Source organism: Xylocopa sonorina, chromosome 10 (genome assembly GCF_050948175.1).
Source record: "Xylocopa sonorina isolate GNS202 chromosome 10, iyXylSono1_principal, whole genome shotgun sequence".
In the NCBI taxonomy this organism is placed as follows: Eukaryota; Metazoa; Arthropoda; class Insecta; order Hymenoptera; family Apidae; genus Xylocopa; species Xylocopa sonorina.
The window spans coordinates 10,401,806-10,426,218 of record NC_135202.1 but is presented as its reverse complement, the minus strand read 5'-3'; the positions used below and the strand labels follow the sequence as shown (position 1 = coordinate 10,426,218).

Here is a 24,413-nt window from a genome sequence, read left to right as displayed (position 1 = left end):
TTGATTACCCTTGTAATTTTTGGTTATCACCATAAATGGTACTACGTTCTGTATAATAAATCGAAAGGTGTTTTCTTTCCACTGCAAATGAAGAGATACAAGCGTATTTCATTTAATTGCGAATTTCATTTTAGGAGAAGCGATAGGAATAACTTCATAGTGTGGACAAGTGAGACACGTGTTACGAAAATGAGAGCAGCGACTGTTCAAAGTTCATATAATTTGCATCGGATACGGTTTTACAGCGAGGAATTTGGTAAGAGGGTGAAAGAGGTGGAGTAAATGGATCGGCGGTCGTTTTGTTTTGTTTTTTGCGATCGTAACCGGTCGACGGTTTTGGATTTTTAGTCCAAGGTCGGAGGGGATAACTTAACGAAATTGTCGGAAGAGAGAAAAGGAAAAAAAGGAGAAGGATCGGGCGTGGCGGAGAAAAGTGTACGAATGATTACGCATGTTCTTATGGCGAAAGTTTTTTCGGCACTCGTTCGAAACACGCCCTTGAACCCCACCAGAATTCCGGTCCGAATCGTAGCGCCTATCTGGTTCACATAGCCCCGCGGACTATATAAGATTTCGGCTACGAAAGGATCGACACGCATTTGCCTTCGTACATTGTTAACGAATCAACCAACGATCCTCCAACCCAACTCAAAATGTTCTCGAAGGTAAGCAACATAAAATAGTTTAGCAAAGTATATCAGCTAAACATTATTACTAACACTCTGTTGCGCTATTTTCATAAACAGCGCAGGATCATATGACTGTGCGCTGTACGTTCCGCTAGAACATTTGTAAGAATATAACAATAGTTACAGTTGCTCGTTTACCGCAACAGTGACATAAGTAAAGAATCTGATGATTGCCCAAAGTACAAGACTCGACATTTTTAATCATTATAGTATCGTAAGAACATCGTGTTCAAATGGAAAATTGGTATAACAGTATTATATACATCTATTTTTTATATGATTTTACTAATCTAGTTCTTTCCTTTTTTAGGTCGTAATAATCGCTTGCGCTTTGGCCGGTATGTGCAATGCTGGTTTCTATTCACCGTACGCTGGACAATACACTTTAACCTCGGCAGCTTTGACCTCAACGTCCGATAATATCCTCCGCAGCAGCGGAAATCTGGCCCAGATCGCAACTCAGTCGAAGACAATTGCTACACCGTACTCCAGCTCCAGCAAATCCGACATTCGTGTAACCAACCCCGCTATCTATGCCCATGCCGCCCCGTTGGCTTACGCTGCACACGCGGAACCCCTTGCAGCAGCACCGTTGGCCGCAGCAGCCCATAGCCCGCTCCTTGGTGTAGCCTACTCACCGGCTGTGGCTGTCTCGCATATGGCCTACAGCAGCCCCATCGGCGTCTCTTACTCCTGGTAATCGCTCCCTCTCACCTGGACCGTTGCTGCTCATCAATTCAACGCGAAAAATCGATCTGAACAATCATAATGTATTTGTATTTGATACTTGTCCCTTTTCTATTTATTAAATACAGGATACATTAACGTGTACAACAAACGACTCTTTTTTTTTTTTTTTTATTTTTTTTCTTTACATTGTACGACAAAACATATAAGGTACAAAATATCACAGTATCCCTAGTTTGTGAAACGAGAACTGCCAATTTGATTTCTAAATCGAATTGTTGCTGTTCTCGTTATAGTTTGCAACTACTGTAACCGCAATGTTTGATTATCTGACAGATATGATTTTGCATCAAAGTTACTGCTTATAAATGGTGCTACATTCGAGCGTATCGTGCAGTCTAAAGCATCGTGATTTTTCCTGAATTGGAGAAAAGTCTATGGAAGGTCTACGGATCAAATATTGGAGGGAACCGGCAGATAGGACATTTCAATCAGGAAAGTAGATAATATAGAGTAACGATTGTTCGTTTATTGAATATTCGATTATTACATTCTGTGACAAAATAGATCGTTTGAGATGTAACAACGACTCGCCATCGATACGAGTGTATAGAGTGTGGTCTTAGAGAACCTTGACAGCACCCAGGCCGTTCAAGGCTAAACCGTTGAGTCCTAAGGGAGCAGCCGCGATGCCAGTCGTGGTGAGAGCCGGTCCAGCTGCGATTGCAGTGGCCAGTCCAGGTGCGAGGAGTGTTGTAGGTCCAGCAACAGCGGCTGTAGCCACAGGAGCTGAAACGATTTCACAAAACAGTCGTAGTAAATTGGGCGATTTCAATGAAGTCGAATACTCAATACATCAATCTTTGCTTCGTTCAAAGAAAATTTGAACTCGAGCTTCTATATAGTACGTACGCGCGAACACATCTGCAACACGAAACAATATTGCATTTATATAGTGTAACAAAGCGTGTGGTAATACTCAGCAATGAACGAAACAAAGGAAGATAACGAAAAAGTATGAATGAAGAAGATGGAAAAAGGATGAAAAGAATAACGTATTAAGGCAGATATTGAAATAGTGAAGAGAAAGTGAAACATGAGAAAAGCGGACTAATATAATATCGATTCTAATGCGCAAAGGAAGCGTGCCGGCAAGCGGTCGCCAAGCGCCCGATTTCCTTTAGAGCACAACGTTCTCGTCGACCGTACTATGATGTTACTATTAAGTATCACGGCTAGAAAAAGTGGTGTAAAGGTGCACGTGTAAGTACATATCAAAGTGCCAGGCCGCTATATTAGCGACGAATGAATGTATGTAGCAGTAATGTACAATGACTGAAAGACATAACGCATACACAACGGACGGACTGATATCTATCGATAAATCTTTGTTTGCGCAACAACAAGTCAATAAAACCTTGATATATCTTGAGTACAAATCCGATTGAAAGTTACCGATACTCGTAGACCGTTATATGTACTACAAACAGGTTTTAACTTGATATTGCCCTGATAAAGACATCATCGTATAGATCTTAAGAGTTCGCAGTGTACGCGAATAATCGGTATCCTCAGTCATCGTATGGTAGATGTATATAAGGTGAGTTGTGCGTGTTAGAGAGTGTAGATTGGCACCCCGTAATCAGGTACCTGTAAGAGCGGTATTCGCGACCGCGACTACTGGGGCTGGCACAGCGGTCGCCGTCACGATTCCAGGATTGTTAACGCGCACGTCCGCTTTCCTGACGCTACTGAACGGTGTATCTACGCTCTTCGCGTACGCCGATATGGCACCTAAGTTACCGATACCCCGTATCAAGTTAGAGGTGGATGTTGCGATAGTTGGTACCGCGACCGTCGCGGACAGAGGGAGAGCCGCTGCTCCCGCTTGCTGTAATGCGACCGCTGTTGGCGCGGTTGCGAGCAAACCACCGCCTATCACGCCAGCCTGCGCGACCGCCAGCAAACAACCGCAGATCACCAAAAACTGAAAAGACAAAATTTAGTTAAAAAAAGGTCGAACAACTAATTAAGATGTTAACCGTTAAGATTCAGATAAATCGTGTTTTATAAGTTATTTTGTTATGCTTCTACTTACTCTGAACATGATGATAATAGGTAGTAGCTGCTTTCTTAACTGTTCAGAAGCAACGAACGAATTGAATGCATTTGGTGATTCTGTCAGACTATTTATATGCAAGCTCTTGTAAACCTGTCTAGAGATAGATAACTTGAAACATTTTTTCCCGAAAACTTGGTATCGGGTGTCCGTCGACCGAAAGGCAACTGTATTGTAGGGAGTTCATAACGAGCCGACATTGCGACACGTGCGTAAAGCCGAAGCATATTCGATATCACGAAAACCTGAGTAGCAGATAGATCGTGGCACTTATGGCCTTATTGAATAAAAATTACCATTATTCAGAGAATATGACAAAATGTGATAAAATAGGAATAAAAAGTGTATCAGGTATGAAAATGGAGGACAGAAGGGAATGAAATGCAGAAGAAAAATGTCGAGCATCTTCAAATGAATAGACTCAGTTTCGATGCGTCTCACTAAACGTGTATTACAACATCAACGTGTAAATTTACACCGATGATAGAAAGGTAAAAGATAGGGGAACATTCGCACAATTACTCAACACGAGTGCATCTCAAATTGCAACCGATATGTCTCGCCATCCAGGTATATGTACTATAGAATTACGGTTACAGCTATTGTGTAAGGAGTTATGCGTTTAATATACGTCGCAGTGTTATTAATGACGGTAAATTATAGTTAATAAAGCTAGGAAATGATCTGGTTCCCAGAGTCTTTTGGAAGCATCGGTTAAAATTGAACATTATGATAATAATACAAGAAGAAATGATAAAGCTGAAACAAATTTTGCACATAACTATTACTTATTAAAATCATTAACGATTACCATTTGTTTTGAGATAGTTTGAAGAAATCTTGACGGAAACTTACTCTGAATCTGCTTTCAGATAATCAACAATAAAAGAGATGAAAAAATGGTGGGGAGTAGGGTTGCACAGAATAAATGCAAGTACAAAGTGAACGGGAATGCAATCCGAGACGCTGCTGGTTGCAGTTTTTATGCAATTGACATTGGCAAAGTGTAGCAGTAGGGGCACGGCCAAGAACTTTGGGATTTCGTAAGCACGCCGGAGGCAATGTAGTGTGCTATAATTTGGTAAGCTGGTATCGAAGAACCTTTCTTATTTCCTAATATGTGCCTTTGGCCAATAAGAATTGCAAAGCATATTCTTTTTCATTGACGGCGTTACAGATTTCTCTTCGAAATTTTTATTGAAACAAAATTGTTTCACAGAGATATTCGTTTATTCGAATTGTGTCGTTGCTATTAGTTTGAATAATTAAGTTTCTATTATAGTACGTATTACCACGTACGGCAGATTTGATATGGATCGTTAAAGTAGAAAACATTTGTTGGTATGTACATCAGGTTTCGTTTATTTATTATTTCTCTATAAAATACAGTACAATGTATCGACAGTAATGTTTCTACAATTCATGTTTCTTAGTTAGTAATAGCATGAACCCAATATATAATTCGTTGGCTGGTTAACGCGGTTACAGCATACGAATTTCCGCGACATACCAAAAAACAGCGGCTGATCCTCCGCATGTGTCCATTATGTGTATACATACATTTCATTGTGCATACATAGAGAGAGTTTTGCCTAGTAATGACCTATTCGATAATCCATTTGTGGTAATGCCGAGGAAAATATAACACAGTTCACTGTAGCGTTATTGCGATGAATTAGTCGGCAAGGTGAACATCTTTGCTCCAACGTCTACGTTTGTTGGTTAATTATTACGGTGATTATTAAATAACTATCCATTCTAATATACGACTACTTCTTCCTAAAAATTCACGGATTCCACGTGTTCGTAACTTGTACTTTCATTTAAATATCGATTTTCTTGAACCAAAGGCTTTTCGGATGTTTATTAAGCTTTATGTTCTCTTACTATTTTCCAACACCCACTTTGCATATAAATATAAGAAACAACATAAACACATACTTATAATGTAACATTCTTCTTTTATTTTTTATTTTTAAAGTGTTAAATAAAATCGAACGATTGATCGAAATCGTCAAGCAATAGATTTCGTAGAACAACTACGATTTGTCTCCATCATCTTTGTTCTTCCAAAAAACAAGGGGGGAGAATCATTATCTTGTGGTACGCAAGTATCTCTTCCGTTCCTGGTTTAAAATACCAACTAAAAGTGTACAAGGAACAAAAAAAGAAAAGAAAATAACTATAGATTCGTTATTGCTGAATATTAATTACGATAATTGCCAAATAAGCACACCGCTAAGAATACGCGAAAAACAATTAGCTACGTAAAGAGATTGATCATTTTCTTTCTTATCAACTCATTCGTTCGTTGATTTTAAAATAAAATATGGCGAGTGTACAAATTTCTACTGTGTTTTCCTTCTAACAGAACTTCGCCTTACAAATTAATTAAGCTTGAAAGCATAAACGAATAATAAAGCGTGGACGAGCAAAGGGCGCAGGTACGATTTTTTGCATAATGGTTCACATTGACGTAGGTGACCAGAAATTCATCTCCCTTAACTCTGAAGGTTTCGCCTGTAATACATTGGAGTAGATCGCTGGCTTTTCGACTGATTTTTCACTGCTTCCGACATATGTGAGATTTTGCGAAGATATAGATTTTTTCCGACTAAGCGCTCTAGACGGAACAACAGCAGGAACGTCGACAGCCTCGTCCTCCTCCTCAATTTTTCCTGTAACGATTTCTCTGGATTGCCCGAGAATGCTTCCTAAAATCCAACCGCCTTGAAACTTTTCTCGATCAAGGAGGAACGTGCCAGTAAAATATCGATTCGAAGGGGCACGTCGTCGTGCTTTCGGAGAGCTACTTGGACTGCCTGTTGGCGAAGCAAGCGGTGTGGCTGGTAAAGATTTGCTTCCTCTTCTCGGTTGACCACCGGCCTGTTCGGCCGTGAAGGTCTCGTGAAATTTGTTAGACATCATCTGACTGGCTACAAGAACAATTGACTTTCCACAAAGTGCTGGCTCGCCATGAAATCCATCATCTATCCCTTGAGACTTTACAGGTTTAATGTTATCGATCGACGATGCCCTTGGAATTGGTTTAACCTCGTTTTCTGAGACGCGCGATCATAAAGAGAAAAAAAGGTTTTTATTTCTGGTTTCTCGTTGTTCTATAAATTTACGGTAATCGAAACTGAATTAACCATCTAGATTGCTCTTTATGTACGTCAAGATAAATGTATAACAATTTACTCTGATACCTTTACTCGCTACTGAAGTTGTTGGTACAAATGGTTGACACGGTAACGGATGTTTGCTAAAGTCGATCTCCTGATTTTTTCTCTTCTCTTCGATAACCTGTTGTTGTATCTCCTGCTGGGTTTTCACATTGTTCGCCGATGAAGTGATGCTTTGCTCACCAAATACCTCGTCGATCGGCCGGTACTCTTGCGAAACCGGCAATCGGTTCTGCGTTTTCGGATATCGTATATAAAAGAAGCTATCGTCGTGAGATGGCGGACTGAATGTAGAGTCATCAAAAAATCTATAGAAAACAGAAGGGGGAACAAAAATGGTTGATCAATAACGTGTTATTTAAGAAATGTGGTAAGGTTAATGAAGCGTATGAACAGGGGTATCCTACTCGATTAAAAAGTAGCATAACTACAAATTTCTTGTTACGACTCCTCGACACGACACGATTCGACCGTAGTGTTAGAAGATTTCCTCGGCTTTTTCTATCTTCTTACCATTCGTAGATCGTTCTCTTTACGACCAGTGGGTCGTTTACAAATTCCTAAATCCTAATACCGACGTTACAATGATCAGTTGTGCTCTGGATAAGTTAATAGCTTCCACGAGTAATCGAGTTCGACACTAATGCGCGATAATAATCATCGGCGTAGTTGAACGTGCGTGAACTAAAGGATGTTATTCGATCCGTATTTCTGACGTATGTAAAATGATGAAAATGTGCCGAGATAGTCACTACAGACTATAACGTATGTTATACGTTACATAGTGAACCGCACGAGGCCGCACTACTCTCGTCAAGAGTGTCGTGTGTCTAAGAATAGCAGGCACAATGCCGATGTGTTTGACTACTTATTCACCTCGTATCGCGCGTTGGCCAAATTTCGCGTATAAATATTTTTTCACGCCCGCGAAGCGTACGTACTAATGCTAAGTCTCGAACAACATGCATCTAGTTCTTTTTCTATTCTTCAATGAATAATACCGCGGTATTTACAGCCGAATCTGTAACTAGATGCATCTTTTGTATTAGTTGTTTATGGATTTGCCAAAATGTCCTGTCGATAATTCGAGAAACTGCCTCTTACCGTTTTCTATCTCTTCAGCAAGAAATAATGCTACGGTTAAAGCATCGCAAGCCTGCAACTTAGTAGAGGTCGAATTTTGACAATTTCAAAAGGCTTAGATCTTACAGAAGGTATGAATGGAAACGCACCTATTGTCGGTTGTTCCTTTCATCCATTGCGGCAATGATATCCCACCGCCAAGTAATCTGTCCTGCTGTCTTGTGGAGCCCATTTTAATGATCTTTATTATTCTTCTGTACTCGATACGATAAAGACGATACTACTTCCGCTCGGCTTTGCTTACACGTTTCTTCAGCTAGATTACGTTTCGAGACATCGGGTTTGGGAAATACCGAGGTGCAAATTTGTAGCCGGAAAGTTGCTCCCTCAAAATTGGCAGGCGAGCCGTTTCCTAGGAAATTGATTTGTACGTTGTTCTATTGACCTAAAACATCAATAAAACGGTGGACGCGAACGTACATTCATTTGTACGTACACGCTATACGTTTCGATTAATTTTTATTCAATTACACATATATTTTATTTTAGATAGATATCATTTAAATGATTAATTTAACAAGACATATTTCACGCCTAATGGTACGGATGTTAAGCGCTAATCCACCCCCCTCTCTCCCCAGCCCGCCATCGCTCGTAATATATAATACATTTCCTCTCCAACCAAACGTTAATCTAATTATTTAACGAGTTACAACTAAATACTTTTCGTAGAAACTGATAAACGATTAGCATTTCCTTTTTTGCCGTTTCTTATCTTTACTTTTATCGAACTTGTTATTGTTTTTACGATCGAGTTGCATCTTGACACATACATCTGTGCTTTCGTAAATTCCCGTCCCAATCTCCTCTTTGTCATACTATCCCTTTTCCTCCTGTGAGGATTATAACTGTATTTACGTGCCTATGTAAAACATTTCATTGCGAACGTTTTAATATGAAAAAAATATTATCGAACAACCGAAGAAATGAGAAAACAAAAAAGAAAACAAAATGGAAGCTGTAACAGATAATGATTTATTATAAAAACTACTTCGGAAATCTGTTGACAAACGTCTTTTTTTTCTTTTTACATATTAAACGAATGTGATGTTTGTAAAGGTGAAGTATAAACAAACGTTATTCGATTGACACACGTACACACATACACACAAGCAACGCGACGCAATGACAATACATATATTGATCGATTACTTACTTACTTGGGTTTTACGATATGCTGAATACTTTTGCGTGATTAGTAGCCCCATAACGGCGATAATTTCGCAGGATCCTGATACGAGTAACTGCACGACTCCCAAACGATACAACCACCCACCATTTACTATGGATGACACAAATTTACACCATACATTAAGTTGCGCTATATCAGACGAACAAGCAGCCTCTTAATAATGGAAAATTCCTGTTCCTTGGAAAATAAAAAAGAACTAGACTAGCATAGTGGAAGTAGAAAGAAACTATGTATCGACGCATTTGTTGAAAGAAAAGTATCCTAATTGTTTAATTTATGTTGTTACGTGTATTATTCGATTGCAATGCATTTCACTCATCTGTTTAATTACAAATGTTATACCACTAAAGATAAATTCATTTGTAACCAAATAATGAACCAATCCAGGCAATTTGGTGATTTATTCCCATCACTAAACTAGGTAAATTCGTAACTTCCTAAAACTGCAAGAGTAAACGCTCTTCCGGTTGAGGTCACGGAGTCGAACCGCCGACGGTAAGCTCGGTGAAGTATAAATCGATTTCGATCGGACTTAAACGAACAGTCTGAACGTAAAATTGTGCATCAGGGTCGAGTTATTTCTCTCGATGACTTATAAGTAGAAATATTTTTCCTTTGACAACGTTTGGGAAATTTATATACCTAATGATAACAACTAACCTATCTGTTATTTACATTTGAAAGAACCACGTGATTCTGTTGCAGTCTATCAAAATCTAGAATTGTTACAATTAGTACGATCATATATTAATCGATAATATCGTTACAGGTAACCAACAACAATGAAGTTCAACCCACTTGTTTCTTCCTCGCGGCGAAAAAACCGTAAGAGGCACTTCACAGCGCCTTCTCATATTCGTAGAAGACTTATGTCAGCACCGCTCTCAAAGGAACTTCGAGCGAAATACAATGTTCGATCTATGCCAATTCGTAAAGACGACGAAGTTCAGGTAACGAGTAATGCTAAATAATCCTCGTGTATCATATAAATATTGGAAGTTACTCGACAACAAAAAATTGTCACCTATTTATCTTGTAATGAGACTTACATTGTGGTCTGTGGCTTACATCTGAAAGCTATGCCTCCTATGAGAGTCTATGTTAAATAATAATGTAAAGGATTAAGAACAATTCAGTAGTTACATTGTAAAATATTACAAAATAAATTGATTCCTTTAATTTTTATATTATCGTTTCTGATTAAAAAAGGTTGTGCGCGGGCATTACAAGGGACAACAAGTTGGCAAGGTTGTTCAAGTATATAGGAAAAAGTTCGTCATATACATAGAAAGAATTCAACGTGAGAAAGCTAATACAGCCAATGTATATGTTGGTATTGACCCATCTAAGGTAAAGAATAATTCTTTTCCTATTAACGATCTAACATAACAGTGCTTTTTAGTAGATGATGAGTTAAACCATTCACGTAGAGTAAGACACAAAGCTTGACACTTGCATTAGTACAAATGGTTTTCATTTGTATCTATGAATTTGTCTTGCTTAATCTTATTATTGCAGAAAAATTGGCACTGATATTATATTTTTACATCTTTCTTTCTGTTAAGAATACTTACGATTCTCTAATTCAAGTCTCTTACTCCTTGTAGACCGTTATTGTAAAACTAAAAATGGACAAGGATCGTAAAAAAATTATTGACAGAAGAAGCAAAGGTAGGCTTGCAGCATTAGGTAAGGATAAAGGAAAATATACCGAAGATTCAACTGCAGCCATGGAAACGTCATAAATTTAACTAATAGTTCTTTTATGCAATTCAATAAAAACATTTTTATTGGAATCTGTGTGCTATTTTTTTAATGCGGTAATATTTACAAGTATAATTGTATTAATTTGTTTAGTTTTAATAATGTGTTTACAAATAACAGAAGTTCGATGAACTTGATACTTGGTCTGCGTAGCACTATAAAATTAAAATTGTAATTTTTTTAGAAAAATTTATTTTGCAAAGCTCAGATTTAATTACAATTGTACAAATATTAATTTCTATATATGTATAGAACTATTATATTTTTCTCATACTGCAGTATGCCTTTATTTAGAAATGTTACTTTGTTAAAGCTATCTTATCTTCACTTTTTTCAACATCTTTCGTGTATTAGTTATTTTTATGTAATTTTTTCTCTCGTCACAATTCTAGTCAGTGGTTTAATGTTTACTGGAAAAACAAAATAATCAATGAATAAAACGAACACATATAATACATTTCTGCAATAACATGAATTTAAAAAAGCTGATGGTTGTACCTGTTCGGTATGGCTTGTTGAGTTTTGTACTAGCAAAGACGCAAGATATGTTATCTATCTTTTTACAGTTAATTTTATATTTTTGTTTTCCAAGTTTTAACTTATTTTCTGTTAAAACCATTTTGCTTCCCAATAATTGATTCTCAAGCACCTGTAACAAAAACATATATAAATTTATATTCTTTTATAGATGTATATATAACATACCTTAGAAGGAAGATCTATGATAAAAAGTTCATCTTCTTTTATGTCCTTAAATTTGAAAGAAGGTCTTGGAGTTTTTAACACTAAACCTTCCTGTTCTATCAGTTCCTCTAGCTGCAAAAAAACAATGCGTATGACTAATAGTTAAAACAATGTAATTAAACTCCAAAAAAAAAGTTATTTATACATTGCATGGTCTTCTATGTGTTACTGTTCTTTTATTTACAGGTTGCTCTGTAATCTTAATATCCAGATTTTTTCCATGAACACTTTCCATACAGGATTCATCTTCTTCGTGATCAGCATTATGATTTACTATATTGTTTGAACAATTTGACTTACATTTAGCTGATTCACTATCAATGAATGATGATTGTTTAATATCTATACATGAATTCATTTCAACTTTAGGACAGTGTGTCAAACTGTTGTCCTCATTATCCATGCAATAATTAGACTCTTTTGGAAAGCTTTCACTTGTGTCTTCGCTCTTATTTAATCTTAACAATTGGATCATACTTTCGTGTTTATAATGTGTGCTCTCATCTTCACTCCCAGACATATCGAATTCCTTGTCTCGATTGAACAGCTTCTCTCTCATATTTTCGCTGGAATATGTAATATCGTTATCGCTTAAACTAGAGTCACTTTCTGTAGTCAAATTTAATCTTCTAAATTGCTGCAATCGTTTTCTAATTAAAGGGGTAATACCATATTCTATGTTCTCTTCTATTTCTTCGGTTTCATATAATCTTTTATTCCAAAAATCTTTCATACTTGATTCTTCTGATTCTATACGTTTATTGAGCACAGATGTATCAGGTATTAGCTTATATTTTCTATTAACAATTTCTATATTAATGATTATAGGTTTTTGCAGTTTCTCCTGATGTTCTTGTTCACTTGTATTTATTTTCTCATTTATGTTTGGTACATCTTCAGGATCTACTTTCTTTGGTGAATTCAAATTTTTGGATTTTAAATCATTAGCAACATGTACCAGATCATCTTTATATTCTACATTACACAAAGAAGTTGACAAATTTTGTTCTACTTTTTGAGTTTCACTTTCATACTTTTTATCATGTTCTACAAATTCTTCATCTGTATCTTCAATGCCAGAATCTTTTGGTTGATGTTTCTTAATAATAACTGAAGGTTGAATTTCAAGAGATTCAGCATTTTCTATATCACTTTCAATATTTAGTTTAGCATGATTCTGATCTAAGGGTTCATTTGTACTTGTACAAGGATCACTAGTATTCTGGACATCCTTAACATTATCTAATAAAGGTGTCAAATTTTTCTTCACCTCTTTCAATCTTTCTTTTTTAGGACTAATAGGTATTTTGTAACGATGTTCTTTATCTGAATGCAATACTTTACTAATCTTATTTTTTGTAGGATTTTGTGGTACTGATTCATTATTAGTATTTATAACTTCTTGTACTGTGATTGCATTACATGTTATTTCATTTGAATTTATATCTTCAGCATGTACAGTTTTCTCATCAACAGCTAACATTTTATTTTCTGCGTTTAAACTATTTTTCTTTGGAGATTCGTTTGATATAAACTGTTCATTATTAAGTATATTTAAGTTAGTTTGTGTATTGGTTTCAATATCATCTGCTTTAGAACAAACGGTATTAGTAGTAGTAATTGTGGAACTATTTTCAGTTTTCTTTTTCCTGGAAGGAGAAATACTTCTAGATCTTTTTTTAACTATTTTTTGCCATTTTATATTAGTAGTTTTTTGTAATTTATTTTCAGATTTTTGTGTAAATATTTGTTCACTTTCTACATCAGATGTAGCATCTTCATCATTCTCTAATTCTACTTTATCAGAATGGTCTAAGTTTTCAATTCCTCTTTCATTGGGTATCTGTGTTCGAGGTAGATCAGATTTACATAGAATACTATAGTCATCTTCTGTAAGACTAATGTTATCTTCAGTATCACTGTCATCCGATACTTGTTGAAGGACTGAAGTCTTCATTTTGATATACTGACTGTATGACTTTACATAATGAATGCTTTTAATTTTATTGTTCAAAATTTTATTTCTACGACTTAATTTGTTAGATGGTACCAGTTTATGTATCAATGAAGAATTTACCATCCTGCTTGCAACTGTGTTTGGTACCACCGTCCAAGTAAAATCATCATCAGATTCCATTGCAAGTGTTTAATATTTTTAGAACCACTCACTAACCTAATATCTATTATATTCTAAATCTCGTCTTATAAAATGGTTCAAGTTCAATGATTAAATATAAACATAAAAAATATAATTATCTAAAAAGGAACTGTGTTTGGTACCAACGTTCAGATACAGTCATCATCAGATTCCATTGTGAGTGTTTATGTCTTTAGCACCATTCGCTAACCTAATATCTATTATATTTTAAATCACGTCTTATAAAATCGTTTAAGTTCAATGACGATACAAACAAAAAATATAATTATTTAAAATATAATTATCTGGAGTCTGATTGTTACTTCAATACATTATCCGATTAGAACTGAAAAATTAGAGCTAAAACATGAAATACATATGTTTCATTACAATATGCCAAACCAGTTGAAAATTTTGAGGTTATCTGAATCGTATACACACATGACATTCTTGATGAATGTACATATCGAAAATTGAATGTCTTTTCTAATTTAAATATTAATAAGATTATATATAGTATTTATATTTTTTATATTTATTTTAGTGTTTTTCTCATTCTTCAGAAATTATATGCAACTAAATGTCATGCACGATACAACTACTATCCCAATCAATAAAACCAATCGAAACTGTATTATAAGACATAATTGTGGTATTAAATAATATGATAAAGTGTCGATTGATTTGCAATAGCGTTTCAAATTAATATGAATTTTTATTACAGAATTACGATAAAATTAATAAGACGAATTTTTAAGCGATCATTCATTTATTTCGTATATGTATATGAAATAATGTACGTGAATAAGTAAACAAAATAGTGTGGTAGAAGTGAATTTATGTGAAGAAGATGGGTAAATACTAATGAAACTCATTTCATGTTATAAAATGAATTTTATTTTCATTATTAAAATACAAAAGAGTGTAGGGTGGTGATATTCATTTAATAGGTATGGAAGTTTTTTAATACAGCTATAGAGAATTCCTGTCGTACAAAAACGATATATAACAGCGAAGAAAGAAAATTGTTCCTCGCAAAGTTTCTGTCAAAACGTGTATTTGTAAACCGGAAGTGTATGGATCGATGAACGTAGGTACAAACAATGATGTAAATGAAAGAAAAGTGGAGGGAGTGAAAGGATAGAAGCAAAAGAAAAGGAATAACGAGATTACCAAAACATTTTATAGTTGTTCGCGTGTTTAAATGTATGAAATAAATATCATTGCATGTTTCAATTATGAATAATTCAAAAGGTGTAGAAGAATTGGGAAGTATTTAAGAAATTGCATTTGATGGTTTAGTAATACAGTAATAGACTGTGCGAGAGAAAAAGGTGCAAGAGCGCAGAAAGAACGCCGTCACGAATCGCAGCGTAAACGGTCAAGAACCGATTTCAGATGAGAATTGATTATCGATGATCAATCCGTCCGATCGGCTAGTAGAATAAAAAAATTATCACGCTATCAAATCATTCACTTGTTCTTAAAAAATGTTGAGAAAAGTTGATGAGAGTAGAATTTAAAGGAAACATGATTCGGGAGTTTTTCTGGATTGTGAAAGTGTTGGTCCGACGGTAATCCGATCGACAATTTTTCGAAGGGTCGATTGTAATTTCTATGGGGAATTGATGAAAAGAAAGTATAAGAATGCACCAAAACAGAAAGAAAAAGAAACGTGTGAATTACGGTGTAAGAGCAGTGGAGGTATTGCGTGGAATGAAAGGATTCGGTTTTACGATCTCGGGACAGCAACCTTGCATATTGAGTTGCATCGTTCCAGGGAGTCCAGCGGATATCGCTGGGCTACGAGCCGGCGACTATCTAGTTTCTGTCAATGGTCATAATGTTAGTAAATTACCTCATGATGATGTTGTGCAGTTAATTGGCCGTTCTAAAGGCATCCTGAGATTGCAAATAGCTGAAAATTATTATTCTGACTCTTCGGATGAAGAAGGTGTAACGACAGTACGTTGTAAACCCAAGTACATTCATAAACCTCGTGCAAGCAATATGGGAGCATTGCAGTTACAATGTAGAGTCGCTAAGGTTGTAAGAGACTTGCAAAGTGGAGCTATGTTTGATGCGGCAGGGAAGACACCACCCGAAGTACAAAGTCATGGAACTTATTGTGACTTACATTATCACTGGGATATGTCTAGTCCTCTTCCACCGCCACCGCCACCAGCGTCTCACAAAAGAGACTCTGAGAAAATAGTGCATAGAACAGTAGTTGGTTACCTTGGAACTATAGACATTCCAAATCAATTGCATCCTTCTTGCATGATGCAGGTAACACGCACATTTCTGATAATACGTACATTATTATCATAAATATATTAAAAATATGTCCATATCGTAATTTCATTAATTTTGTCAAACTTTTACAGGTGTTGAGAAAGTGTATTAAACGCTTAAAGGCTGAGAAAAGAAATCCTACTACGGTACTATTAACAATACATGTAGCAAATATAAAGCTCACCAATTCAGAGAATCGAATTATAGCTGAATATCCGTCCTATAGAATAATATTCTGTAATTCATTTTCTGAACAAGACAAACAGTATTTCGGCATACTAACTAAATCCGTCAAGGATAAGGAAAATATTGTTTCAAATTCATGCCATGTTTTTACAATTTATTACAAATTAATCGATCATACAGTACACTCAAGTGTCTGCAATATATTTGGATTTACGTGCACCAAAACGTCTGAACTGAACGTATGCCAGGAATTTCCAGACAGTTGCAATGGTCTGATTGGCGCTATACAAACGTTGTACATATCAGATTCTACGACTAGTGATACAAATCCATATAATGAAATGCGAAGACATCAAGAAACTGCTTCTCCACAACCAAGTAATATAAGCACATCTACGGCTCATTCAAGTAATAGCGATTCTGGAATTGGCTATAAAGATGATAGTACAAGTCGTTCAGACAAAAATATTGTACAAAATGTTTCCAGAAGATGTCCAACATCGGAATACAGGGTATGCCAATTACAGTGTATACGTTCCAGTAAACGTAATTAATAGAAATACAATTACTAAATTCATTATGATCACAAAGAAAGTACATTGTAGACGAAAATAATTGATCCTTACTTAATGCAATATATTTTCAGGATGCTTGTGAATATTCAACGAGAGCATACGGTAACGAAGCCGTCGATTTAAGACTGACGGTACGAGCAGTATCGAGTACGTGTTGGAACGAAGCAAATAAGTCGGATATATACAAAGATAATACGGAATTGCCACGTGAAAGTGTTGTTTTTAATGATTTTTGTAATGGAATGAGCATGTGTACAGAAGCGATAGATATTTCCGAGATGAATTCCGGCGCACAAAAGGGAACGAAGAGGGGGGATCTGCCCACCTGTCCATTGCCATCTGCTTCAACAGTTAAGCAGGGGTTGGTTAGTTCGTCCGTTGGTTCCCTCGTGTCCGTTTGCACCACCGCGATGCTGCACGGTATAGAAGATCATATCGAGGCGTCTGACGATTCTATCATCAAATCAAAACGATTGTTAGGATTTACAAGATTAGCGGAATCGGCGGAAATCGACCCACGAGATAAGTTCAGCCCAAAAGTTTTCTCCGGTATATCGAAATCTTTGGTGCATAGTTTTGAAGATCTCAACACGAGCATGGATTATGCTCGACCACTGTGCCAAACCTATTCGGACAAATCGGATAATTCACGGCCCTGGGGAAGCTTACAAGAAATTCGAAATATCGGAACCTGCGCACAGGATAGCTGTTTGGTAAGTTCCATATTTACATTCCTTTTATAACGCAGCCTAATTTAGTTGATCAACTTTTAAATGCTTTAATGAATCAGTTCTTACAATTATTGCTATAGAAGAAAAGTAAATACAATGAAAAACAAAAGAGTATTTCAGTATTTGTGTATACGTTTAGACATATATATATACATACAGTATATTTTAAACGAAAGCATAAGTATAATATCCGAAGTTATAAGCGGGAAAAAGGGGCACGAGGAGGACGAGGGACTCGAAGGGGAAGGGAGGGGCGTGCGCGCCAAGGAGAGGGGACGATTATGGTGTCATATTTTGGTGTTTGATATTTGTGGGATGTTTCAACGAGACAGGACAAATTTACGGAAATAATTGAATAAATGGATAGACCAGTGAAAAAAATTTGATCCTTTCTGAGTAAACGTAGCTACCGACGAACAAACCTACCGACCGTACGACAGACCGAGTACATCGTGTAGAAGAGGGAAAGAGAAAGAGAAGGAAATGAAGTACGAGCGAATATATGCTCGTAGCGGTAGTGCACATGAGAGTGACATGTTGGACACGAAATGAACGTGACGTTGATCGTAATGGTTATAACAGTGTTGATTAGTGTATACGGTGGTCGTTGAAGTTATTTATCTGGAAGAATTTACCGGACGAACGTTTCGTGTAAACTGTCGATTCGTAAAAAAAATCGATCGGTCGATCACGGTCGGTTGTATCGGTGTACGTTGTGTTCGGCTGACCATTGAGTCGAGCAAACACCGTGTGCGGAATCATAATTGTCAACGGTGCCTCGTTGCAGTTGGGCGGAGCCCTTATTGTTACGAACACACCGCAATGTTATTTTCATAGCTATCATCGATAAAATTATATAACCGCGCGAGACAAAACCGTATCATGTTCGTACAAGTATTTTTATTTTTCGCTCGGTAAATGGGATCGGTGGCGCGACTGCACGAAGGAATACGATCTTCGATCACGACATGGATACCGTGGTGAAATCGGTACGTGCGATATAAGATCGATGTTCTATAAAATTGTTTGGCGATTGTCTAACGATTCGTTGTGGGTGTCTTATTTGACTGTTCGCTGTTTTAGTTTATTTTATTTTTTTTTAAGTTAATCAGCTGTTCGAGTTAAACAAACTGGCTACGAAATGAAATCGATACGTGCCGTTATCGTTAGTTTACATATGAAGAGAAAGGATGAAAATTTGATAAATTTTCATTACGAATTATAAGATCAACATTACGAAATCGATATATTATAGAGATGCGTTTCGTTTCGTTAATGTATTGAAGATAAAAGTTAATATTTCGTCCTTCAAATGCTTTTTCTAATTGATTTACGATAATACGCGGTCATCGTAATATAATCTTGATATACACGTATTGAATATGTAACTTGGACGCATTTTATCCGTTGAAAGACGTCACGAAGGGAGTGGAGGTAGAAATTCATTAAAAATTCTTCATTATTACGTGTGAGAATGTTTTCCATTCCCACGTTGTTCTCACCTCTCGTGCAATACTTTTCTATTGTTAGCGTATAAAATATCCTACTTAGTCTAGTAGACCGGCAATCACTAAATTCTTTTCATTTCCATTTTCCTTTACAATCGTCACTATTTAAATTTTTTGTACAATGGCTTTTCCATAAAAGACCACAATTACGCACAGCCGCATACTTAGACGCGTTCGTAATGCGGTGCGTCCTATATTTATTGGTACGAACAAACATGTAAAGTTCGTTAAGTTAGAAACCTTTCGAAGAGTTCGTAAAATTATTATATTAACGAATAAAATAAATACTATGTACAATAACAAACATCAAAAAGTCGTACAATGTTAGCGTAATTGCATATTATTTATTTTACATTTTTTTTTTAAACCGATGTTTGGAATATTCGTATCGGTTTGATGGCGCGCACGCTCAATCGTTTCCCCCATCACTCGTTTAATCCTAGTTAACAACTTTATAAATGATGTATAATTTTTTAATGCTTCAACGCAGCACGGTAGCACAGAGTTATGCGACAAGAATACCGACTGCAACGATATACACGCATGGGCCACCGGTTTTGAAAAATTGCTAGAAGATCCAAAAGGTTTACAGACATTTGCGGTAAGAACGGGATCTTTTTTATCATTGAAAAACCATTGTTTTGTATTTCTGAATATGCCTCTTACATTTGCTGGTTTTATTAAAGGAATTTCTAAAAAAGGAATTCAGCCATGAGAATATTTACTTTTGGGCTGCTTGCGAGAGATACAAAGATACCAAGGATGTTACAGCAAGACGTAAATTAGCCAATCAAATCTACCAACGCCATCTCTCCACCACCGCAGCTGATCCTGTGAACGTTGATAGCCATGCGACTGGTCAAATAACACAGGAACTTTTAAGCGAAGCACCTGCCGACCTCTTCCTACAGGTGAAAATGATGCTTGTCCTCAACTCTGTAGAAATATTGCTACTGTTGTTATTAATGTTAAATAGATTGCTCTGTATTAATGGAAATGGTCAGTTTGTATTCTATTTTCAGGCACAAAAACAGGTTTTCAATTTAATGAAATTTGATAGTTATCCAAGATTTTTAAGATCCGATTTATACCGTCGTTGCGTAGAAACAGGAAGCTCAATAATTGGAGCTGAAGATTGCGATTTAAATCTTACTAGTTCTCCCAGTGTAAAGTTAAAGAAGAGTCACTCAGATGCAGAGGACAGATGTAGGAAATCTATTCTTCCATGGAATAGAAAGAACAGGTAAACGATAATGAACAGTGCGCAACTAATATCAACTTGAAAGTATATTATAAATTTATATATAACAATGTTCCTTCAGGTCTAAATCGAAAGACCGTGGAGAATCTGAATATAATAAGGGTCCTAACAGAAATGAAACTATATATAAGAGTTTTACTACCATAAAAAGAGAAGCAGAAGGTAATAACAATGACGACAGTATTTCTATATCTAGTAGCAGATCTTCATTAGCATCATGGGATTTGGCACTGAGGCAATCGTTTCATAAAACTGTAAGTATCGCTCTTTCCATTATTACTTTATCATTAAACATAAACACAAATTTGCCACTTAATAAAATAGTTATATTAAAGGCAAGTATAGACGTTAGTTCTAACTACGGTACATGTTAGTTCTGTTTTGTATTGCAAGTGTGTAGTAGATATGTTGGTATTGCAACTAAGCGTAGATCTTTGTTAGAGACAAATGTCCGTGTTATTATACGCACATTTTAATTTCAAATCTACAAAGTTGTTGTATGTATAACTTGTAGTCTTTATCGTCCTACGAAGGACAGTCGAACGAAACGAAAGATGTTCGTGCCAAATGTACCGGGTTGTGTCGGGTAATATTACCCGATGGATCGACTACGGTTGTACCGACGAGCGAAACCGAGAGTATTAAAGATGTGGTTACACGCCTTCTTGATAAAAGAGCTCTCCGATACTCTAACTATGATGTTCTAATACTAGCTACAGACGAGGTTTGTGTTCTCTTGTATCTATTTTAATGCATCATTTGTTTGCTGCTCAAAACTAACAAAATAATTCATTAATGTGGACCATGCTAGAATATGCTTCTTTCTGATGGTATAAAGACTATGGGTGATTATTGCTACTTGATAATCTTTATGCATGTGTTTTCGATATGAGTTTTATTTGTCTCTGTGCATGCGTAAAATGCAAAAAATGTAAAAATTAGAATTAAAAATGAGTGTAAGCATCACGTAATAATATTTCAGTGTACTTTAAAAAGAAATAAAAAGTCATTTTAACCAAGGATAGGATATTTTAGTAAAGAAGAATTAAATATTTAATAATAGTCATTGATTTTTTGCGCTTTCAGACAATAGAACCGAAGTTTCCGTCGTCAGCGTTGGCTGGCCAGGAAGTGGAAGTTGTACCAACAAAAATATTGAAGGTAGACTTACCTACTCGGCGAGTGATAACTGTGATCGCGCATAAAGGCAGAACCCTTAAAGAAGTACTCAGGCCGCTTCTGAATAAGTATGGTTTTAATTTAGATATGATTATCGTATGGAGTGAAAACCACCGTGTTTGTATGGATATACAGGCTATCGATGCTCCTACGAGACTGATTTTAACCACCATAAAGGATGAAGGTAGTAAAGCTGTCACGATATAGTAAGCTTTTAAGAATGAATTGAAGTGTAATTGCCGTTGAGCTAAAACACTTAAGAAGAAATGTTTTTAGTCGTTTTAGATCCGCAAAAAGAATTAAACACAGTCAAGTGTACGCACGATGTATCAAATTCTCAGCCCACTTTAGACGAGATCACCAACAGAGTATTTGAAGAGCTTCTGGTGGGCAAAGGTTCAAATAAATATTACAATGATGGCTCATGCAAGGTAATAAAATTGGAACGTTCATTCAAATGATTAACAAAGTTAAGAAACTTATTACAACTAATATATAATATACGTACATTCTTTTATTTTTTGGGCGTAGTCTGACGATCAACGTTCCGAAGGGTCCTCTATCTTACCAAGTAAATTTTTTCTTCGGGACTCTACAATGCATGGCAAAAAGAAGGTATGTTAAACGTTTGCTACTGTACATGCTTTCTCATGTTCGAGGACGACTCTTATAAGTGTCTCGTTTATTTATGTTAAAGGGAGGAAAATCCAAGTGTAACATGAACGAAAGAAGTAACGCAAACGATTATATTTCCGATGAAACCGCCAAGTCTCATCCTCCTTTAATAGCAAAGTGGAGGAACGGTGTGAAATTGCAACTACCAGGAAAATATGACGGTGAAGGTAAGTGATATAAAATTGAGTTCATACGATCGTCACATTAAAATTATTATTAGAATAATAGCTATTTTATTTGTATAGATCTATACGAAGGTTTGAAACGAGCACAAAGGTCTAGATTGGAAGATCAGAGAGGCACAGAAATCAATTTTGAATTGCCAGACTTTTTAAAGGTAAACGAAACGAAACTTGCATGCTCTGATGTATAATAATGCGTTACTTAACGATACATTCGATAACAAAATAATGTCAGTTATCGTAGCAATATTTTTTTAAGTATATTTTACCTTTAAAATTTTTATCATGTGTATGCGATGCGTTTCGACCCTTAAAGCTATGAACTTACTGATCAGAACAAGGAGAATGGTAAGCCGACGGATCGCAACAAGGTTCGAAGACCTAGGATAATATCTGCCTATTGCGAAGCGAACTCCAAGTTTTATGGTTCGATTAATGAACGGCAAAACTGCAGTGGACAAGATCAAAACACGACAACGATAACAACAACACCGACAACTCAAATGATATCATTGAAGAATGGAAATGTAGACGAACGATTCCATATATCAGCCATTGGAAAGGAATCGCAGAGTAAGTCTCCAGATAGTTCGTTCATGTTAGATACAACTTTAACGGACGAAGATCGGACAGTTGTAGAGAACGGGTCTTGCTCCAGAACCATCGCAATGGGCTCTTTCGATGCACAAGCAAACTCGTCAGGCATAATAAAGTCGTCGAAACCTCCTCCTCTTCCACCGAAACCGAAAAATCTTGTAACAAGCGCTACGAAAACTGGATATATCGTGTCCTCGAAATCTTTACCAAAGTCTAATCATGCCGTTCCTTTGAATCCGACCGAATCTACACGGAAAAACATTTTCTGACGTGTCATATTTAGAAGAAGTATTTTTGTATCTGGCATACAGAAAGTGCTGCGAACAAGGGAAAGCAGTTCCTATATGTATAATCAATTTTATATGTTACAAATACAAACTATTTGAAGGAACGTGATTAATATAAGGTGAGGACAGCTTGTAGTATTACTTAGTGCCTACCACGATCATGACTTTGTATCGTTTCACTTTGCCTCGACTAGTGAATAAGGTGCCTTACTTCCAAAGGTGTCTTTATTTTAACGATATCCAGCAATGTAGTTTTAATCATACAATAATTTTTAGTGAATACATATTTATGATGTTTTTGCAGTACAGCTGTCACTTTCCTGGTTATACAGGACGGTATATTTTATTATTGTAATTTATAACGGATGAACACGTTGTTGTACGTAAACGATGGAAAAAATATTTGAAATTTTATGCACATCAAATAAATTATGTGAAATTTGTTTTATAAGAACGTCTCCGATTGTTTCTGCATTTGAACCTGTACGCGCGCCAATGTTCACTATTTTTTATTTCCTTATTCCGATATCTGTTCTGTAATAGATTTTAGATTGTACGCATGTAAACAAGGAACGGCATCCATAGCGATGTTCTAGGCATGATACGAATACGTATATCAAGGTCATTGTAATATACGCAACGTTTTCCTGCCTCTGTAATTTGATTTAGTCTGTCTCGCGCCATCGTAGGTGGCGTTATGCGCAATAATAATATATATATTTTACGCGGGCCTGTCATTGTGACTTTGTTTAGCACGACACACGAGTCAACGAAGCTCAATTCGATCATCGTGTCTCGGCTAATAAACTTTCGTTTCTGATAGTGCTTTTCCTGGCATGTTGTTCAGTTACGTAAACGGCGAGTTGTCACGATTAACGCAAAGTGAAAGACAGCTTAGCTCGTCGACGTTTCAATCTGAACAGTTTTAATATCGTTGAAGCATTTTGTAAACAATTACTGACGAGGAAAAAAAGGTAAGTGAATAAGACGTTAATGGTTTATACGTACAGATTTATTTAGTTCTCCCGAAACGATATTGAAACAAAGAGCTATCAGGTCTGTAAGAAACATTGTCCTTATATTATTTTAGGTAACAAGATTTTCCTATTAAAAGTCATACTGTTACCACATAACCCTATATATTCAATGATACAGTATGAATAAACAGTATTCGATTGTTTTCGTATCGTTCATCGAAACATCTCGCTTCTGTTCGAAGATCTGTAAGGTTACGGGAATTAATAGCTTGTATCATTTATTTAAAGTCTATTTTATTG

General features: G+C 36.1%; 6 protein-coding genes across 12 annotated transcripts; 3 read left to right on the top strand and 3 right to left on the bottom strand.

The window, feature by feature from the left end:
• The first annotated feature begins 240 nt into the window (after window positions 1-240).
• Cpf1 (cuticular protein CPF1) lies at window positions 241-1,473 on the top strand. 2 transcript variants are annotated; one of them, XM_076902989.1, is made up of 2 exons: window positions 241-665; window positions 1,000-1,473. In XM_076902989.1, exons 1-2 carry the CDS (start codon window positions 654-656, stop codon window positions 1,387-1,389), a joined length of 402 nt encoding a protein of 133 aa, XP_076759104.1. In that variant the 5' UTR covers window positions 241-653; the 3' UTR covers window positions 1,390-1,473. The 2 variants fall into 2 exon arrangements, with proteins under 2 accessions (XP_076759104.1, XP_076759103.1); XM_076902988.1 differs by lacking the exon at window positions 241-665 and adding an exon at window positions 817-903.
• Window positions 1,474-1,885: 412 nt separating this feature from the next.
• On the bottom strand, window positions 1,886-3,743 carry Cpf2 (cuticular protein CPF2). Of its 2 annotated transcripts, none has more exons than XM_076903299.1 (3): window positions 3,475-3,743; window positions 3,027-3,363; window positions 1,886-2,165 (listed from the first exon to the last, which is right to left on the bottom strand). In XM_076903299.1, exons 1-3 carry the CDS (start codon window positions 3,481-3,483, stop codon window positions 1,999-2,001), a joined length of 513 nt encoding a protein of 170 aa, XP_076759414.1. In that variant the 5' UTR covers window positions 3,484-3,743; the 3' UTR covers window positions 1,886-1,998. The 2 variants fall into 2 exon arrangements, with proteins under 2 accessions (XP_076759414.1, XP_076759415.1); XM_076903300.1 differs by having other exon boundaries at window positions 3,186-3,363; window positions 3,475-3,742.
• Window positions 3,744-4,829: 1,086 nt separating this feature from the next.
• Window positions 4,830-9,189, bottom strand: LOC143428528 (uncharacterized). Of its 2 annotated transcripts, none has more exons than XM_076903465.1 (4): window positions 8,980-9,189; window positions 7,913-8,208; window positions 6,705-6,988; window positions 4,830-6,557 (listed from the first exon to the last, which is right to left on the bottom strand). In XM_076903465.1, the coding sequence occupies exons 2-4, from the start codon at window positions 7,993-7,995 to the stop codon at window positions 5,962-5,964; spliced, it is 963 nt and encodes a 320-aa protein (XP_076759580.1). In that variant the 5' UTR covers window positions 7,996-8,208; window positions 8,980-9,189; the 3' UTR covers window positions 4,830-5,961. The 2 variants fall into 2 exon arrangements, with proteins under 2 accessions (XP_076759580.1, XP_076759579.1); XM_076903464.1 differs by having other exon boundaries at window positions 8,984-9,189.
• Window positions 9,190-9,362: 173 nt separating this feature from the next.
• On the top strand, window positions 9,363-10,811 carry Rpl26 (ribosomal protein L26). 2 transcript variants are annotated; one of them, XM_076903466.1, is made up of 4 exons: window positions 9,363-9,515; window positions 9,790-9,965; window positions 10,225-10,365; window positions 10,623-10,811. In XM_076903466.1, the coding sequence occupies exons 2-4, from the start codon at window positions 9,798-9,800 to the stop codon at window positions 10,758-10,760; spliced, it is 447 nt and encodes a 148-aa protein (XP_076759581.1). In that variant the 5' UTR covers window positions 9,363-9,515; window positions 9,790-9,797; the 3' UTR covers window positions 10,761-10,811. The 2 variants fall into 2 exon arrangements, with proteins under 2 accessions (XP_076759581.1, XP_076759582.1); XM_076903467.1 differs by having other exon boundaries at window positions 9,366-9,510; window positions 9,785-9,965.
• A 328-nt stretch (window positions 10,812-11,139) lies between these two features.
• On the bottom strand, window positions 11,140-13,480 carry LOC143428239 (uncharacterized). The gene is made up of 4 exons (XM_076902962.1): window positions 11,669-13,480; window positions 11,485-11,595; window positions 11,278-11,428; window positions 11,140-11,189 (listed from the first exon to the last, which is right to left on the bottom strand). Exons 1-4 carry the CDS (start codon window positions 13,478-13,480, stop codon window positions 11,140-11,142), a joined length of 2,124 nt encoding a protein of 707 aa, XP_076759077.1.
• A 1,234-nt stretch (window positions 13,481-14,714) lies between these two features.
• Window positions 14,715-23,590, top strand: Loco (regulator of G protein signaling family member locomotion defects). Of its 3 annotated transcripts, none has more exons than XM_076903481.1 (14): window positions 14,715-15,949; window positions 16,048-16,653; window positions 16,788-17,429; window positions 19,446-19,556; window positions 19,642-19,866; window positions 19,960-20,198; window positions 20,278-20,470; window positions 20,731-20,940; window positions 21,303-21,579; window positions 21,672-21,826; window positions 21,927-22,010; window positions 22,093-22,237; window positions 22,316-22,407; window positions 22,569-22,703. In XM_076903481.1, the coding sequence occupies exons 1-14, from the start codon at window positions 15,308-15,310 to the stop codon at window positions 22,572-22,574; spliced, it is 3,627 nt and encodes a 1,208-aa protein (XP_076759596.1). In that variant the 5' UTR covers window positions 14,715-15,307; the 3' UTR covers window positions 22,575-22,703. The 3 variants fall into 3 exon arrangements, with proteins under 3 accessions (XP_076759596.1, XP_076759595.1, XP_076759597.1); XM_076903480.1 differs by having other exon boundaries at window positions 14,775-15,949; window positions 22,588-23,590; XM_076903482.1 differs by having other exon boundaries at window positions 14,777-15,949; window positions 19,978-20,198; window positions 22,588-23,590.
• Window positions 23,591-24,413: the final 823 nt, after the last annotated feature.